We start from the raw sequence: 16,971 nt of genomic DNA, 5'->3' as shown, positions 1-16,971 counted from the left end.
CCTCAAATCTTAACCTGTGGTGAAGTGTTGTTAATCCACAACTGAAGGCCATGCGTTTATATTAAAAATAATGAGGAATTAATTGTGCTTAAAGGGAAGGGAAAGGTGATGGGTAAGTTATCAAGTTATCAGAAGGCCTTTGTTTTAACTAGCCGAGAGATGATGACAATTTTATTACAACTCTTAGTTTAATATGCCTGCACTGGAAAACGGAAGCAGGAGACAGACTGGAGTTCTTCAAGGAATATAACTATTTACCTTCCAAAAAGTAAATCAGCTGTAAAGTATTCGGACAACTCCTGCCATGCTGAAGAACTGTTCTCTGTGACCTGACACATCAATTTAACATAACAGATTCATTTTGCCGTATTTCCAGCCTTTATTTAGTATTCAACAAGCTTAACTTCTCAAGTGGCCTCGTGTACAAATCTGAACTGCAGAGGGAACAATAACCCCAATCTGCAGCACCGTTCACAAGAGGAGGATCTGGCCCCGCAGCATTTCACATGAAAGCCCTGTATGTTACAGATCTAAAATGGCTGGCCGTCAGGAAGCCTTGAACTGCTTGTCGTGTATGTCCTTCTGAGCATCCAGTGTTTCCCCTGACAGTAGCGTTGTGCTGGCAATGTCTGCACAGGCGTTTTTCCCAATTTTAGAATCCTAGAACGGTTTGGGTTGGAAAGGACCTTTAAAGATAATCTAGTCCAATACCGCTGCCACGGGCAATGACACCTTTCATTTAGATCAGGTTGATCAATGCCCTGTCCAACCTGACTTTGCTTTGGACGGCCTGGAATCTCCAGCCATCTGGTCCTGGGAGTGACTTGTGATCTTGATCCTGCCTTCATGATGGGGAGGGAAAAAGAGGATGGGGACTTGCTAGATGACTGTGAGCTACCTTTCAGTGAAGGGCACATATTATTTTTAATCTAGCATTGCTGTAGGATACTTCAATAGTAACATTTATTTCCTTGGCTACATAAAATGTATTTTTGAGTGAGAAGAGTAGATCTTGATGCTTGTGTGTAACACCCAGTGTTATTCTGCGGCTTAGAAATCAAGAGCACTGTAGGAGACCTTATAGGAGCCTTCCAGTACTTCAAAGGGGGCCTACAGGAAAGCTGCAGAGGGACTTTTTATAGGGGCATGTAGTGCTGGGATGAGGGGTAATGGCTTCAAACTAGAAGAAGGTAGATTTAGATTAGATACTAGGAAGAAATTCTTTACTGTGAGGGTGGTGAGGCACTGGAACAGGTTGCCCAGAGAAGCTGTGGATGCCCCATCCCTGGAAGTGTTCCAGGCCAGGCTGGATGGGGCTTTGAGCAGCCTGGTCTACTGGGAGGTGTCCCTGCCCAGGGCAGGGGGTTGGTATGGGATGATCTTCAAGGTCCCTTCCAACTCTAACCATTCTATGATTTATATGAACAGGTCAATGAAATCTTCCAGTGCCTTTTGCATGCAGCTTTTAGTATGAATTAGGCCAAGGGGTTCCCCATTTCCTCCTCAGTCACTGTGTTTTCAGTTATTAGTGCACGAATGTGGTTTCAGGCTCTGGCTCTGGGAACTCCCCAGGGGACTACTCGGTCAGGGTGAAGCAGTTCACCCGGGGCTGTCTCCAGAGGTGCCATTTGCTGGTGACTCCTGTTTCAAGGACAGTGAATTTGACTCTGAGGGGTGTGGGTTGGCTGCCGGCTGCCCGTGGCCGATGGGCGCTGCAGGGCCGGCTGCCCGGTGCTGCAGGGCCCGACCAGCCCTGGCTCCAGGCCCATGGCAGGCCCTAGGCCTCTGCAGCGTTTCATGTGGTGGCGGCGGCCTCTGTCAGCGGGGAGTTTGAAACAGGAGAGATCGGAGTGGCAGGGTCCTTCCCCTCTCCGCGGCCTAGTCTTGGATGTGGACAGTAATTCCTGGCCAAGAATGACGAGCAGTCTCATCTGCTAGGAAGTAATTTGTGATTGAAGAGAGGCCTTTGCTGCATGTTTACAGCCCTGTCCATGCTGCGTGGGGGTGGTATTGAGCGTGAGGAAGTCTGGACAAGATTATAGTCAAGGCAGTAATACAGCCCAATACTCTTGCTCAGTGTTCGGGGAATAGATGGTGTCCTGGAGTGGTGGAGACATGAGGAGAGCATTTCAGCTGGGGAGTCTGCTGTAACCCTGCTCGGATTTACCAAAAAAATCTGCTTATCAAAAGTTTTTGTGACATTATGAAATTTGGAAAATACGAATCTCATTTCGATGTGAACTCATGCTATTACGGTTTTTTTGTAGTTCTTAACTGAAAAAATTATGGGGAAAAAAAATCTGTAAAGACAAGTGAGTTTTATATGAACGTTCCCCCTTCACTTGCTATAACAGTTGAAAATATTTGTTTCCATATATATTATTGAAAACTCTCTTCCCTAATGATATTAATGGCCTTAATTTCTCTGTGACAGGGCCCTAAAGGAGACCCAGGATTCTCTCCAGGACAGGCAAAACGTGGAGAAAAGGTAATATTTTCTTAATTATAGAGGAATGTTTTGTCTGTCTCATTCTTCTGTTAAAGTGTTGTTTTTTAATATTCCGACAAGTTATAACAGCACAATGTTTTGTATTTATTGTGATGCTGGTATGTTTTGACAATTATATGAGTCTGACCAGTGCAGGCACAGGTGATGTAATGAACCAAAGACAAATAAAAAATTATATTCAAAGCTGAAACTTAAATTATATGTTTTGTTTCATTTATAAAAATAAAATTAACAAAATTAAATGGGAAGTATTTTTTGAACAATAAAATTGAATTCTGTTCACACTGATTAACAAAGTACAGATTCCAGGTTTTTTTAGTACCTTGCATTAGTCCAGAAAGTTGTGCGAGACAGACAAAATATGGTGATGACAAGTGCACACATTATTACATGTCATGTTGTATTTAACCACTTTTTTTTAACAGACTTTTGATGCTAAGATTTGTCCTTTCACTTCGGAGGCTTTTCCTGTGGGTTCCTCCTAAGCTGCTTCAGCTAAACTAGTGGTTGCTCTCTCTGCCCAAAATATTTGAGTATAAATATTTAAAATGATTTTTCATAGAAATTATGGGTTTCGAAGTTTGTAATTATTTCATTTTTAGATTGTAAATCTACTGACTGTGTATGAAACTTTAAAATCAATGTGATAATATTAAAAAGATGTAATTGCATGTTTGCATTCTAATGTGTTAGCCTGCACTATATCTTTTAGAATATCTTGTATTTATGGTGTTTTATTAAGAGTATTTCCTAGTAGTTCAATTGTGGAACATTTGTGCTAAGTAGAAAACACTGTAGGAGTCCAGGACCACTGTCCGTAATGAAGCAAGCATTAGAAAATAATTTTTGTTTACTACCTGCTGATGTGTACGTAAAATAACATATTTTTTTAATGCATATGTTCTGTCAAACCCTAAAATTCACAAATATGTATTTTCAATGTTAATGGACTGCTGAGCAAAATTCAGAAGTGTGTCTTTTGATGCAATGATAAGAAATTTAAGTGCAGATTTTGTAGAAATAGCAACATTATTTTAATTTAACCAGCTTTTGCTTTTGGCAACCTAATCATAATGCTGTGAGCTATAAGTGTCTACATGAAACTCAATGTATATTCTTTGGCATGAGCCCAAGCTGCCACAGAACAGTCTAAAACCCACCTGTATATATGTATGACCTACACCTAAATACATGTAGAATGCATCTATAGTCCAAAAATAGGGGATTGATAGGCATTTTTATAGTTACCACTATTTTGGTGTCTTAGTTCTTCACCCAAGTCAAATTTGGGTGAAGTTCTTACAGTGTTCTAGTGTAAGAACAGTGATGGACTTGAATTTACTTCGATGCTAACTCTCTTCCAGGATCTGTCCCTTAACTCATTGAATTTGAATTTTGGCTCTAATCGTGAAAGAGCAAGTCCCTTCACCATCAGTCCTGAGCAAGGAAAAAAGAACTGGAACAACCTTCCCTTCTTCCCCATCTGCAATAACCATTAAAAAAAAAGTATCTTTTTCCATCTCCCTAGCATTTGAGATGCTCTAATTCTCATTCACATATACCATCATGTAGTTGCAAAGTTTAAAGAACTTGAATGAGAATAGCCACGTGCCACCATAACACCTTTGTCTATGTGCATCGTTCATGTTGTCTTTTACACAGATTACATTTAAGCCATGTTTTATGCAGCACATACCATAATGGTGTCCTGATTCCTGGTTGAGGTTTGCTGGCACAGCAACAGTAACACAAACGATAAAGAGTGATAGTTAAATATATATATTAATTTGAGGTGAAACCACTCACTTCTGAGGGAAGCATTACCTCAAGAATCGTATAGCTTCTTTATTCCCATTTATGTTAGCTAAAATTAAGTGTTGTGAGGTTGTGAACTAAGTCTGTTCTGCCCATGATTTGGCCATGTCGTATGATGCAGGAGCATGCACATTGCACCAGGCGGCTGCAACTGAGGAACTGTTGCCTTTTCAGTTTTCTTCCTCTTAAAAAAAAAATAAAAATCTATGCCTGTTCAATCAATGTTAGCTACCTCTTCATACCAATTATCTAAGAATGCAGAGAAGATAGGAAGTCCTACATGTGTACAGGCCTGTGTCATGTTCCAGTGAAACATGATGATTCTGGATGTTTTTGTTGTACAGGGTGATCCAGGCCCCATAGGCTTTCCAGGCCCACCTGGGATCAAAGGCCAGAAGGTAAGATTCTGTTTCCATTTTCATGTAACCCTCCCTGTCTCAAATCAGTGGCCATTAGGTGGATGTCTGGTGGTAAAGAGGCCATGGAGAAGGTTGCTGTTGGTACTGTGACTGTCTACTATGTCAGGCTCCAAGGCCAACAGTGCAAAACCTTCCCTTGCAACTAAATTAAATGCGATCATTGCAACAGAATGTAAATCACAGCTGCTTAGGTTGGTGTTCTTCAAAAGGCATGGTGTACCCCTGCTCAAACAGAATAGGTTCTAGGGAAGATAGGCTTGCCTGCGCGATACAGCCATTTTTAAATCAATTGTATTCCATTTTCAGTAATAGTTTTTTCATTGCTTTTTCTGTATTGCGTATTTTATAGTATAGAAAATGCTCCCTGGGATCGTATGCTTAGTGTTTCTGCACTGAATTATTTGATTTTTTCCAAACATGTGCCAAAATTGCTAAAATAGAACTCAGGCGGAATAAGTTCCAATTTTGGATGCTACATAACACAATATTTTTTAATATGAGAAATGTCAGGTGAAACACACTGCATTTAAGAAATATATCCAAATTAGGGCAGTCCTATGTATACGGGAAAGCATAAGGCAGACAGATAGTTTTGGGAAGGGAACATGAAGGATGACAACAGAGGAAATGAGACAACCTTAAGAAAATGAGCACAGAAGACTGCGGGAGTGAATATAGTTTATATGAAAGTAGAGGTCAGCTCACGTGAATCTGGTAGGTTGCTCTGATAAGTCAGATGGCCGCAAACTGGTGGGGTGGCAACAATCATCAAGAAACCTGGGGGGAAAGTACTATTAAACACTGTCTTTGCAGAAGGTAGTTTGGTGTTGCAAGTGTAATAGAAAAATGTAGAGAACAGATATCACAGCAGAATTTTGAAGTAGTATGCAACACTAAAGGCAGCTATAAAGTGACCATCAAAAGGATGGAATGACTTGTTAGAAAAGTAAGCCCTGGTATTTTTGGCCTTAATTTTTGACATATAGAGAAAGAATATTAATTAAATGCTTGCCTACTGTTGAAACTGAAGAAAAATGGCAGTGTTATGTTTTAAGATGGTTTTGTTCAACATTGTCTTGATCATAAAGTGTATAACAATCATTTTATATTTCTTTCAAAAAGTCTAGTCGTTCATTTCTAGAATTGACCAAAACATAGTAAAAATGTGACTAGAACAGGAAGCTATTGCTGAATTAGCACCAGGGGGAGTGTGGAAATATATTTTGCCAAACATGTGGCCCACAGTTCCATGAACTGAGAAAATGTAGAGTTGTGACAAGCCTTTGTATCCCCTCTGTTGAGAGTTAACCTACAAGCCTGGACACTGATAGCATTTGTCACCACTGATCTTAGGGAATCTCAAGGTGGCCCAACTATTGTGCTTTCTTATTTCATTAGGTTTATAGGTTTGCTCTGAAAACAAAGTAGTTCTTGTTTTAAAGCTTTTTAGATGGGAAGCAGCTGTCACTTGTTCTGGATCATGAGACTGACATTTGGGGGCAAGGAAATTAAAATCTTATGGCCATCATGCTCTCTTCCTGCCACAAGAATTCACTCCTTATCTGGGGGTTAGAGACTCTGTGGAGAATCATGCTCACTTGATCATTGGAAATTTTACTCTCTGTTTCCATGTTGTATACATCAGACACTAACTAGAACCATGTTTAAGATAACTTCTGCCTGACCCAGAATACCAGCTTTTGAACAGCACTACACCTGAAAACAGTTAAAAGTGTTTCATGCTTAATTTTTTTAATGACAAGCCCACAATTTATTGTATTTTAAATAACTGATCTTTAGTTACTGCTTTTCAATATATGTAAATAAGTCAACATGCTGTTAGTTCATTGTGAGCTCAGAAATTATTTTCAAAGGAATGTGAGCACAAGTATCTGTGAAGTAAACCTGCTGCAAGAAAATACTGCAGAAAAATCAAATGCTTCCTTTTTTTTGTACCCCAGTACAACTGGGGGAGTTGCTATAATATTGAATAAATAATATATTTCCAATATTTTTTCTTACCTGGATAAAAAGGAAAATAAAAAAATCCTGAGTTAATGGTGTCCCAAATTCTATTCAATTTTGACAGTCAGCTTGTGTTAACTGAGTAGTTTCTAAACAGTGAGATACTTGATAGTGAATAAAATCTCTAATGTTCTTACAGATATTTTTAGTGGTGTAATATAAATTTGTGTTCATTTCATGGCAATTACTTTTTGTCACACTGATTTCAGTTTCGTTTTCCTGAAAGACCTAGAAATTTAGGCTTTTTCTTTACAGAATTCATCCATTTCCCGTTAACTGGAGCGGTGGCTTTGGAGAGCTGAAGTGGAGGGTGAGCCGCAATGCCTGCTGCCGCTCCACAAGGCGTGATCACCCCACTTCAGGGTGGCTATGGAGGAAACTGCACTTTAATAATTTTTCTAATCAGAATTTGTCTGATTCTGAACTTCCTGTGCAACGTTATTTGGTGCTTATACAAAAACATGCGTTGTGGGAGTTCGAGGCAAGCATGCATATTATTTTCACTTTTTTTGGCAAGAGTGACTTTGAGAAGCCATATTCAATGTGCTTTTGGATCTATTTTTCTGAATATCTGGGATAATGTTAGGCAAGTTTCTTGGAAAGATTCATTTTAGACACCCCCCCCCCCCCAAAAAAAAAAAAAAAAAACAAACTTGTTTTTGAAGCCTTCAGTGCAATAGAGCAGCACTAGTACTATAAAATGATGTGTTTCTTTTCTATAAAGCTGAAAATCTACAGGTTTTTAGTGAGATAGTAAAACAAATGTCTGCTAATAATCAGGACTCTGGGAACAGATTATTGTGATTGACTTTATTTTTCATTACATGCCATGCGTCGGAGTATGTGTCCTTGTGGTTGCGAATAAAACATGACGTATTTCTCATGCCTGTAACACACACTAGAAAAAGCCAAGTTTTGTTTGGGGTAGGGCTCCAAATTTGTTCTAGTGTAAGAACAGAAAATTGCATGTTTATGAAGTGCTTAGAGGTCTCTTGAAGCAGAGAAGCAATGGCAGGAGATGAAGGTTAATTTGAGAAGACTGTTGTTTCCGGAGCAGTTGCAGGGTCTCATATCTGGAGCAGTCTTGACAGGACCATCTTTAAATCAGCCCTCAAAACTTCCCTTGTATCAGTCCAGAGACCTCACAGAGCGGAAGCCCTCTACTTCCCCCTCTCCCCAAAAGCGCCTGCTTCACTGTACAGACAGGCAAGTACTTGCCTCTGCTAGCCAGAGTACTGGGGGGCAGACTGTCAGCCAAAGGACATTACTCCTGGGCATTAACTTGCCTGCGTTCATCCCAGTACATTAGAATGAATGCAGTGCCTTTGTGGTTGCAGGTACTTTGTAATGACATTGGAAAACATTTTTTTAAAAGATTGGCTACAGTTTTTGGGCTAGCTTTATTCCCTAATATGCGTGTAATGGTAAATCACGGGAATCTGGATCTATAAAATCCTGATAAAATTCACATACTAAAGTGTAATATGGCAAGACATGTTGAAGGAAGAAACTTGGTTGCAACCTGAGAAGGACTCCATATTTCCTTTTGTCTTGACTTTTGCATCTGGTAAAGGGTAACACAGATGATAGATAAATTTCAAAGCAGTAACTATAGTGATGTCAACATTATGCTACCAAGCATCCCCCACTACTTCTCCTAGAGAGTGCAATTTTCCTTGAGCAGGAGGAAGCTTCAACTCTGTAAGGGAAATTCCTCTACTGAATTAGATGGAGAAAAGGTCCATCTTCTATATGTATGCTTTTTTTTTTAAGTGATACTTCCATTATTTAGGATATTCAGGATGAGAGATGCTAGGTGAAATCTTAGTTGTGTTAATAAACATCAGCAAACAAGATAGAATGGAGCTAGGGAGAAAAAAACCAAACCCAAAAAATTTGCTGATGAAGAAGTTTTTAAAACCTAGATGCTGTGTGATGATGACGTGGAGCTGATAAGTAAGCTTTGGAAAGGCTCATGTTACAGTGCATGGAAATCTGTTTATATGCTATACTTACCCCATGCCCAGAAATTTTTTTCCTGACGCTTTTCAAACTCTAATATCTCTCTCTATAGCTGCTGGTTGTAGCATTAGGTATAATAGTTCACCTGCTGGTTTTCAGAGGTTACAGAAACTTCTTGGCTCTCTAACAAAGTTGCTGGTGTTGTGCCAGGTGTATTTTAGTAACAAATGCATAGAAATTTTAGTAAAACACAATGGGCACTAGTAAGATGGAAAGACTTGGCTTGAACAGTCCTTGCTGTTATGATTTTACGTCTACATTTTGCTATATACAGTCACTCAGTCTGGGTCCCACTGTGCTAGGCATATGGTAGAAGTCAGACACTTAAACTTGCTATGAAGTCTTTTCTGAGTCGTTTTAGTTGGCAGTAAATATTTTTCTCGCACGCAGTCCAAAGTATTCTTGCAACTTGCTGTGTCTTTTGTGATATGCTTGAGGTCGGTATTGCTATAATTGGAAGCTTCAAACCTTTCTCTTCCACATTGGGCTTTTAAATCAGAGCATTAACCTTCATTAGAAATTGGGAGGTATTTCATTTGGCAAACCAGTGTGAACTTGTACTCTTCTTGTTTACTTTCATCTTAGCTCAGAGCAAACTGCGTCTTATTTATACGGTTACGCTCAAGAATACGAAAACAAACTAATAGAAAACTAAGAATTTGAAGAGGGTTAGCTAACTCACAGGAAAGGAAACCCTTGTGTGAGAACCCTCTATTTGGAATGATACTCATTTTAGCATGGTTTATCTTCATTCCCAACCAGCATTAAGTGAGTTAGAATGACTTAAGGCCATGTTAGCTCTGAATAAGAATATGGGCGTACTGCTCTAAAATACGAGTGCAGAGCAGTTTTCCTCTGTAAGAAGTTGTAGAAACATTCGCACCAGTAATCAGTCCTTCATCTCAGAGTTCCTTCTCTGCCTTCTTTTGAGACTGTCCATGCAGATGTTAATCAACTGACCCACTTTGAAACTAAATTGTGATAAACTTCTCTTTGAGTGTTTCTGTGTGGAGCAGCATTTGCTTTCCTTTTCTCCTTGCACAGAAATAATAAACTACTTGAGAAATCTCTTCTAGCAACACCTACTTTAGTTGATCGTTTAAGCATAGAGAGACAATAAAATTCTGAAATGGATAAAACTCATGAAATACAGAGTGGGCTGGGACTGTGAAAAATCATATGGCTTTGGGGCACATTTTGAATGTTAAAGATAAGTTACTGGTTTATGCTGGCGTCTTTAGTTCTGCTTTAGCAATTCAATAACAAAATTCGGTTTTAGGCATGCGTTAATATAATAAATTGGGATATTTCATGTTAACTGGTTTGTCCAAGATCAGCTCCTGGCTATCTGTTACAGATTTATTTTTTTCTTCCTAACAGCAATGCAGACCACTGGCTTCCTTAGATACAAGATAACATACATAAATTATTTAGACTTAAGCTACAGGACAGGACTGAAGCCAGAATACGTTACAATTTTGCAAACTGGCAATGCCCTGTGTGTGATTAGCAAAATGAAAGGATACACCTGCTGTGTTGGGTTTTGAGAAAATGAGGCCTTTGGGTTTCTTAATGAGTACATGTCTCTTGGATCAAGATTCCTCAAGCAAGCCTATAATGGCAAAATTGCAAATTTTAAAGCCTTACAGAGGCCTTTCTCTTCTATCATCTAAAATTATCACCAAGCAAAATTCATTCCATCTTTTAATTTTGTATATGATAATAAAATTAATTTCATACAGAAATACTCTTGTGGTCATGCAGAAGCTTGTCCAAAACTTTGGGATACTTGAACTGCTGAAATCAGTTGCAGAATTCCTTCTTATTACAGTGGGTCTCAAGTCTCTACTGACTAATGAGTGTCATCATGCTGCAAGGCAGCCAGATGTTTGACATCAGCCAAGACACTCCCGCTACTCAGTCACTGTCTTTGAGGCCAATTTTATGATAGATTTCTATCCAGAATAAGGATTATTTTAGTCTTTCAAGCTGCAGCTTTTGGAAATGCGTCTTCCCAGTACCTCTTGCAAGGGATGTGGAGACCAGACACTTAGCTCCTACATCAATCATGCAACTGTTAGAGCCTCCCTTTTAGGCCATCTTGTCCGGGTATGTTTAGTACAGTGTAAAGACATCCAAGAAGAAGGTTCCCCTTTGCAGTGTACTTATGAAGGTGGCAGGTTCCAGCTCTTTTTTTAATTCTTTAAGAATTCTTTATTTCTTTAAAAGCTAGAATATGCATGAAATGGTCAATGCAAAGGGAGTAATGTTTGACAGCTTTGTGATTCCAGTGACACAGGGAATATTTCTGGGATGAGGAACAGGCAATAGCCTTCCTACTGATGTAAATTTCGTAATATAAGGGCTGGAATTTGTTCTATGTTAATTTTAAAAAGAGGTGTTGTGTCCTGGAAGGTCTGTCTGTCTTGAGAGTGTCCTAGAATAGTCTGTGATGACCCTCTACTTTACCTCTCCTCTGAACTGCCTTGTTCAGAAAGGGCATAATGACAAGGATTTGAAATGGGGAAATGCACTGTACTGAATCCAGTTCTTCAGTTTCAGCAATAACCAGCAACAGCATCCCATGTGCTCATTTATTTAAAAGAGTACAAGTCTGGAAATATCTTTAAGCATGCTGATATCTTGAAATTGTCTAAAATGCCATGAAGATTTCTTACTCCTTTTCTCTCACTCAGCTTTCATATGAGCTGCTAAATGTAAACCATGCTAATGCTGCAGGCAAACAACTTTGGATAATTTTTTTCTTCATAAAGGGAGATTGGAGAAGGAAAAAACGGTCCAGTTTATGTCTTTAAGTGTGTTTATCACATGTTTGTTTCTCTACCTGCAGGGTCTTAAGGGTTATCTGGGACTGCAAGGGCCACGGGGGGAGCAGGTAAGTGGTGAAAGAACTGTACACTATACTCTACAGAGGAACAATTGAGGATAGAAGAATACATAACCCAATATAAGCATTCAATATAAGCAATCAGTGTAAATTACTGACTGCTTAAGGAAATACTTGATAGTTGTTGACCAATAATTCAGATTACTTAGAGGTTGGTGTGGTAAAAAATGGTCTAAATGAAATGGAAAAGACCAGCTTGTTCAGCTACCACACTGGCTTGGTGGAGGTTGGTGTAAAATTCTTATTAGAGGCACAGTTCAGATTCTCTCAAAATCGCTACTGAATTAATGCATTTTAAATTTCCTGGCATGTAGAAAATTAAATGATTATTTAGTGCTTTTTCTCACTTCCATGTCAGTTCAAGAAGCAATCTGAATGTAAATTTCAAAGACATCCAGTTGCTGATGTGCCTTGTTAGCATTAATGAGGCTCCTAATGGGAGAGTAGATGGAATCACAAGTCTCCTTTTGGATGACACTGAAAGGGAAACAGTGATGATAACAGATGACAGACACCCAAAGGGAGATAAAAACTCATTATCATCATCAGTGACTTTAATGAGTTTTATACACAAATCTTTACTGAATGAGTGGTGATTTTTATTATAGGCCCACATGCACTTTTCTGTGATGACTATAATTTAGCAGTGAGATAGAGATAGCCATTGGAAAAAAAAAAAAGTAATTCTTAACATCAAGAGAAGAATGTCTCAATCTTTGAAGAAGTTGCAGGTGAAAAGTAATCGGTTAGTTACCGTGGAAGAGAAAAAGTGAAGCTTGCACTGAAAAGTAATTCTGTTCATTATTCATGCAATCAAGCATATAAGTTCCTTTGAAGGCAATTCATGTTCAAGAATGTGAAAACTGGTGATGTGCAACTGTTTGATATCTCAGTGTTCTCATAGTGCTGCTTTAAATATTTTCTTTCACTATTATCACTTAGAAAATACTCTGACATAACTTTTAAGACAACACTTTGGATGAAAGAGTTTTATTTTGCATGTAGTTCTTATTGCTGGTATTTTCAGGCCTGGCTGGTGAAGGTGATGAGTTAGACCAGTTACTTGTCATCTGTGGCACCTACCTGTGTTTGTAGTTTTTAGAAGTATGTACAGTGAGGACAGACATTCCTCTGAATTTGTGAATTGAAGAACTCCTTGAACAGCTGGTAACAAAGTAAAAGTTTGAAAAGATAAATTGTAAATGCAATGATTATACTGCTTTTCTAGTTTTTCCATATATGCGTATTTTGAGGTACAGCTGAGCCAAAATAGGAGACCGTGGATCCTAGTTCCATGACAGAACATCTGTCAGAAGATGAATCACTACCAGTTGAAAGCAGGCGACAGACTCATCTCAATGGCAGCTCATTTAAATGAAAAATACTGCAACCACTTTTTGCATCTGCACTTCTGAGTTCTGCTTCCTAAGGCTGCTGTTTCACCATAAATCAGCTGTGAACAGCTCAGAGAGGAAGTCCCTGATCCATTACTATGGTAACACTGACATATGACAGTGGGTGGAAGGGTCAGCCTGGGAGAGCGTCCAATTTATGGACTTGGCTTGTTTAAAATAAAATTAACTGAAGAGAAGTAGGGGGAGCTTCCTATGTCTCTCGGTGATGGGCCCCATGGCATTTGGTGCCATTTCAGAAAAGCACATTTTCCTGAAAATAAACAGTCAGACGTGCAGATATTAAGTAATAAAACAACAAAAATGGCTTTTGGATTTCATTAGGAGGAATAAGATGGAGAGAAGTTCTATGTATTCGTGACTAATCCAATGCAATATTGACCTGATTCTGAAAGAAACAAAAAAATTGGCTTTGTAAGGAGACAAGAATTCTTAATAAAACATTTAACACATTTGTTCAAAAAAGACCATTGCAGTTACTTCATTACAAGGACCTGTCTCCTATAGTCCTCCTCAATTACTTTTTTAAAAAAGCATCTATATTTTTATTATGGTAATAGTAAAAACTGTTGTATTTCACAAAATCTTAGACTCTTTTTGTAATGCTTTTAAAAGAATCTGTAGCTGAAATTGGTGGAGTTACTTATGTGTGGTGAGTAAATTTTAGGGTGTTGCTGTGTAGCTTGCTCAAAAAGCATTTTTTCCATGAGCTTAAGCTGTGTTATGAATAGATGTTTAAAGAAAAGTGATAAACCAAATAAACTCCAAAACATGACATTAAACCTGTTTGTTCTTTCTTTCTTTCTTTCTTTTTTTTTTTTTTTCTTTCCCCCCCACCTCCTTTTCCACTTAGGGAATTCCTGGAATGGCTGGAAATATTGGCGCAGTTGGTTACCCTGGCAGGCAGGTGCAGTAACTATACTAATGTCTTTGTAGTTTTGGGGTTTCTCTTGGGTGTTCTTCTCAAAAGTACCCTATCTAACTCTTTTGGAACTACTAATAGTATAAATGTATTTGTTCACATCCTGTCATTTATCCTTGAAACAAATCTCTTTTACATGTAGTGCCCTTTACATAATGTTGAGTCTCAATGTTTTTAAACTTGAATGGGTTAAATGCATTAATGCTGTACCTTTCTGGAATTCATAAATGACATTGCTGAAGTACTGAATGTCTAAACACTTTACACTCCTTCATAAACCTCATGTGCTTCTGTGTGTTTTAGCTTCTTCGTATTTCAAGTTCAGAAGCAATAGGAAACTGCCTGTTGTAGTATACTTCATGATTTTCACCAATGTATTTACTTCAATGCTGAAACTATTTCTTCAGCCCTTTAGAGAAACAGACCATTAAAAGATGGCTTTGGAGTTTTTTTCCCCCCCTTCAGATATTTGAGAAGGAGAGCCAATAAAGCCAGAAAGCAGCTTTCTATGAACACAAGCACTTACATAAATACTGATTTTATTTTTTTTTTTAAATTATGTATAAGCTAACAGATACCTTAGTCCAGTAATACAGATAAGACATAAAGTAGAAATATTCATTATTTTCCCCATCTAAAGGTATATGGGCCAAATTCAACAATTGACTGTGGTTTTGCGTCTGCTTAAAAAGTGAATTTGACCAATACTTCAGTGTTTTATTGGGTTAGGTTTGTAATGGGTATGTATTTTAAAATTCCATTACAATATTTTATGCGGTAATGGATGATAACATGTTTATGTTGAATCACATAAAGTGTTTAGAGCATTTGGACTACATTTGCTATTCTGACATTAGCTCCAAAATAATTGGAAAGGTGTCCAAATATAAAAGCTTATGAAAAATCCTGTCACTGTAATGCCAGATCACTGGATCTGGAAAACAATTTCCTCCCAGAAGGAATAATTTTAATGTAAAGGAAGTTTCAGTCTGTCTCAGCCATGAATTAATGGGAGACCTTTCTGAACATGGTCCCAGGGGACTGCTTGATGACACCCTCTTCAATCCTAATCATTTTGAGAACGTATTGCCAGTTTGCAGTTAACAAATGCTGTTACTGTTCTTTTAAATAGAGCATATCTGGTTGTTTAAAATGAAGTACAACTAATTTCTTTTTGTAATAGGGCTTAGCTGGACCAGAAGGTAACCCAGGTCCTAAAGGTGTACGAGTAAGTAAGCATTTTAAGCATTTTGGCATGTGTGTCTATTTTTACCCATACAGTACATAAGAAAGGGGATGGGGAATTTCGTTCACCTCTGCAAATTGTATGCCCACTGAACTACTCTGTCTTTACAAAATCTACAAATGACAAAACATAGCGTTTCTTTCAAAATACATGTAAGGATGCATTTTTTTTTTCCACGGTGAGCAGCATAGAGCAGCCTTCTATAGTTACCCTTCCTCTCACTTGGAATGCATGCAGGCAAGAGGAGGAAGGCAGTACTGAATGTGGGGGTGTGAGAGCTGGGAGTGAAGAGGAGCGGACGTTTCCTGCCTGAAGCATTATTTCCATAATGGAAGCTGTCAATAAGGGAGACATAGCTGGCATTTGCAATCTGTAACAGCTACAGAAGTTGATAAAGGGAAGCCGTCTTGTCATCTAAAACCCATAAAAGTGATCTTGAGATTTTAGAGTGGTTCTGTTGTAGTCACATATATCCCAGGGACGGAAGGCTCTTAATGCTCTGCTGATTGTAGGTTTGCTTTTGATTATTCTTGGAGGTAAAATAGGTTGGCTTTCTTCTGTTTGTTTGTTTGTTTTGTATTTTTGTTAATAGGCACACATGCATGCCTACACATGCTTGTGTGAGTGTATAAGTATTTTTTCAGACTGACTCTCCCCATCAGGCAGTAGAAGTGGGTTTCTAGAAACTTATATGTTGCTGGTTGCACCTAGGATTTGAAGGAACCTTTTGCTAGATGTTTTCAGGCCCACAGCTCGTGTTCTACAGGTTGCTGAGCAGTGTGCCGTGTTCTCAAGTATCTATTAAAATAATCGTAATGTGTTGCTAGATTTGCTTTTGTCCTGTTTTTTTTAATGTAGTTACTCAAAGCCTTTACCTGCAGCAGTTTCTAAAACATATGTCTGATTTTTTGGGGTGGGTTTTTTTTTTATGTCAGTTTTCATTACAATGATGGGGAAACATTGGTTTGTCAGGACCAAGTGCCAACAGATATTGCATCCTTGGGGATTTTGTCTTTTACATTTCTTCAGTTTGCTTTTGTTCAGATTCTCAGTGCACTTTGTCTCATTCTCCTCTCAACCAACAAGACATTAAAGGATCCCAGTCACTTCCTGAAAAGTTACTACATCTCTGTTTACACAAAGCTAAAAATGGCCAATGTATGAGTAATTTTGGCAAAAAACACCTGTCAGGTCTTAAGGCTAAGTCCTGTATATGAATTCTACAAGCAACTTCCAATAAAAACGATGACACAGCCCTGTTGAGACATACTACTTGTGCGATGATACGAAGTACCTTTAGAGCTTTAAGTTTAGAACATTCCTGCAGTCAAACTATACTCTGCTTCTCAGCTGTTTTAAGAGACTGTAGAAAAGATAAGTGCCTTTGTTTTCCTTACTCTCTTTAGGGCTGGATGACAAGATGGGCACTGTCTTTCATAATTAAATTAAAAAAAAAAAAAGGCAGCGAGCCCAAAATCATTGCAATCAGAGGACTGGAGAGAGAGAGATACGAAAGCAAGGGATTCTTTTGTAGTAACTAATAATATTTTTGTTCCAATCTCAGTTTGAATCTGGTAGTGCAGAATCTATCTCTACTACTATTTTTGTGAATTGTACTATTATTTCTGCTGAGTCAACAGCATGTTTCTGTGTCCATACAACTGATTATATGAGAGGATCTATTTCTGACTTT

The 16,971-nt window shown here is 38.4% G+C and overlaps 1 protein-coding gene across 1 annotated transcript in view; it reads left to right on the top strand.

Annotated features, from left to right (window-relative positions):
• The window catches only part of COL24A1 (collagen type XXIV alpha 1 chain), a 149,560-nt gene that overhangs the window by 26,816 nt on the left and 105,773 nt on the right, over window positions 1-16,971 (top strand). Inside the window, exons 6-10 of the mRNA XM_063344940.1 lie at window positions 2,435-2,488; window positions 4,669-4,722; window positions 11,642-11,686; window positions 13,964-14,017; window positions 15,216-15,260. Coding sequence (XP_063201010.1) covers window positions 2,435-2,488; window positions 4,669-4,722; window positions 11,642-11,686; window positions 13,964-14,017; window positions 15,216-15,260 — 252 coding nt within the window. The remainder of the gene's footprint in view (window positions 1-2,434; window positions 2,489-4,668; window positions 4,723-11,641; window positions 11,687-13,963; window positions 14,018-15,215; window positions 15,261-16,971) is intronic.

Source organism: Chroicocephalus ridibundus, chromosome 8 (genome assembly GCF_963924245.1).
Source record: "Chroicocephalus ridibundus chromosome 8, bChrRid1.1, whole genome shotgun sequence".
In the NCBI taxonomy this organism is placed as follows: domain Eukaryota; kingdom Metazoa; phylum Chordata; class Aves; order Charadriiformes; family Laridae; genus Chroicocephalus; species Chroicocephalus ridibundus.
This window is presented reverse-complemented; position numbering and strand designations above follow the sequence as displayed.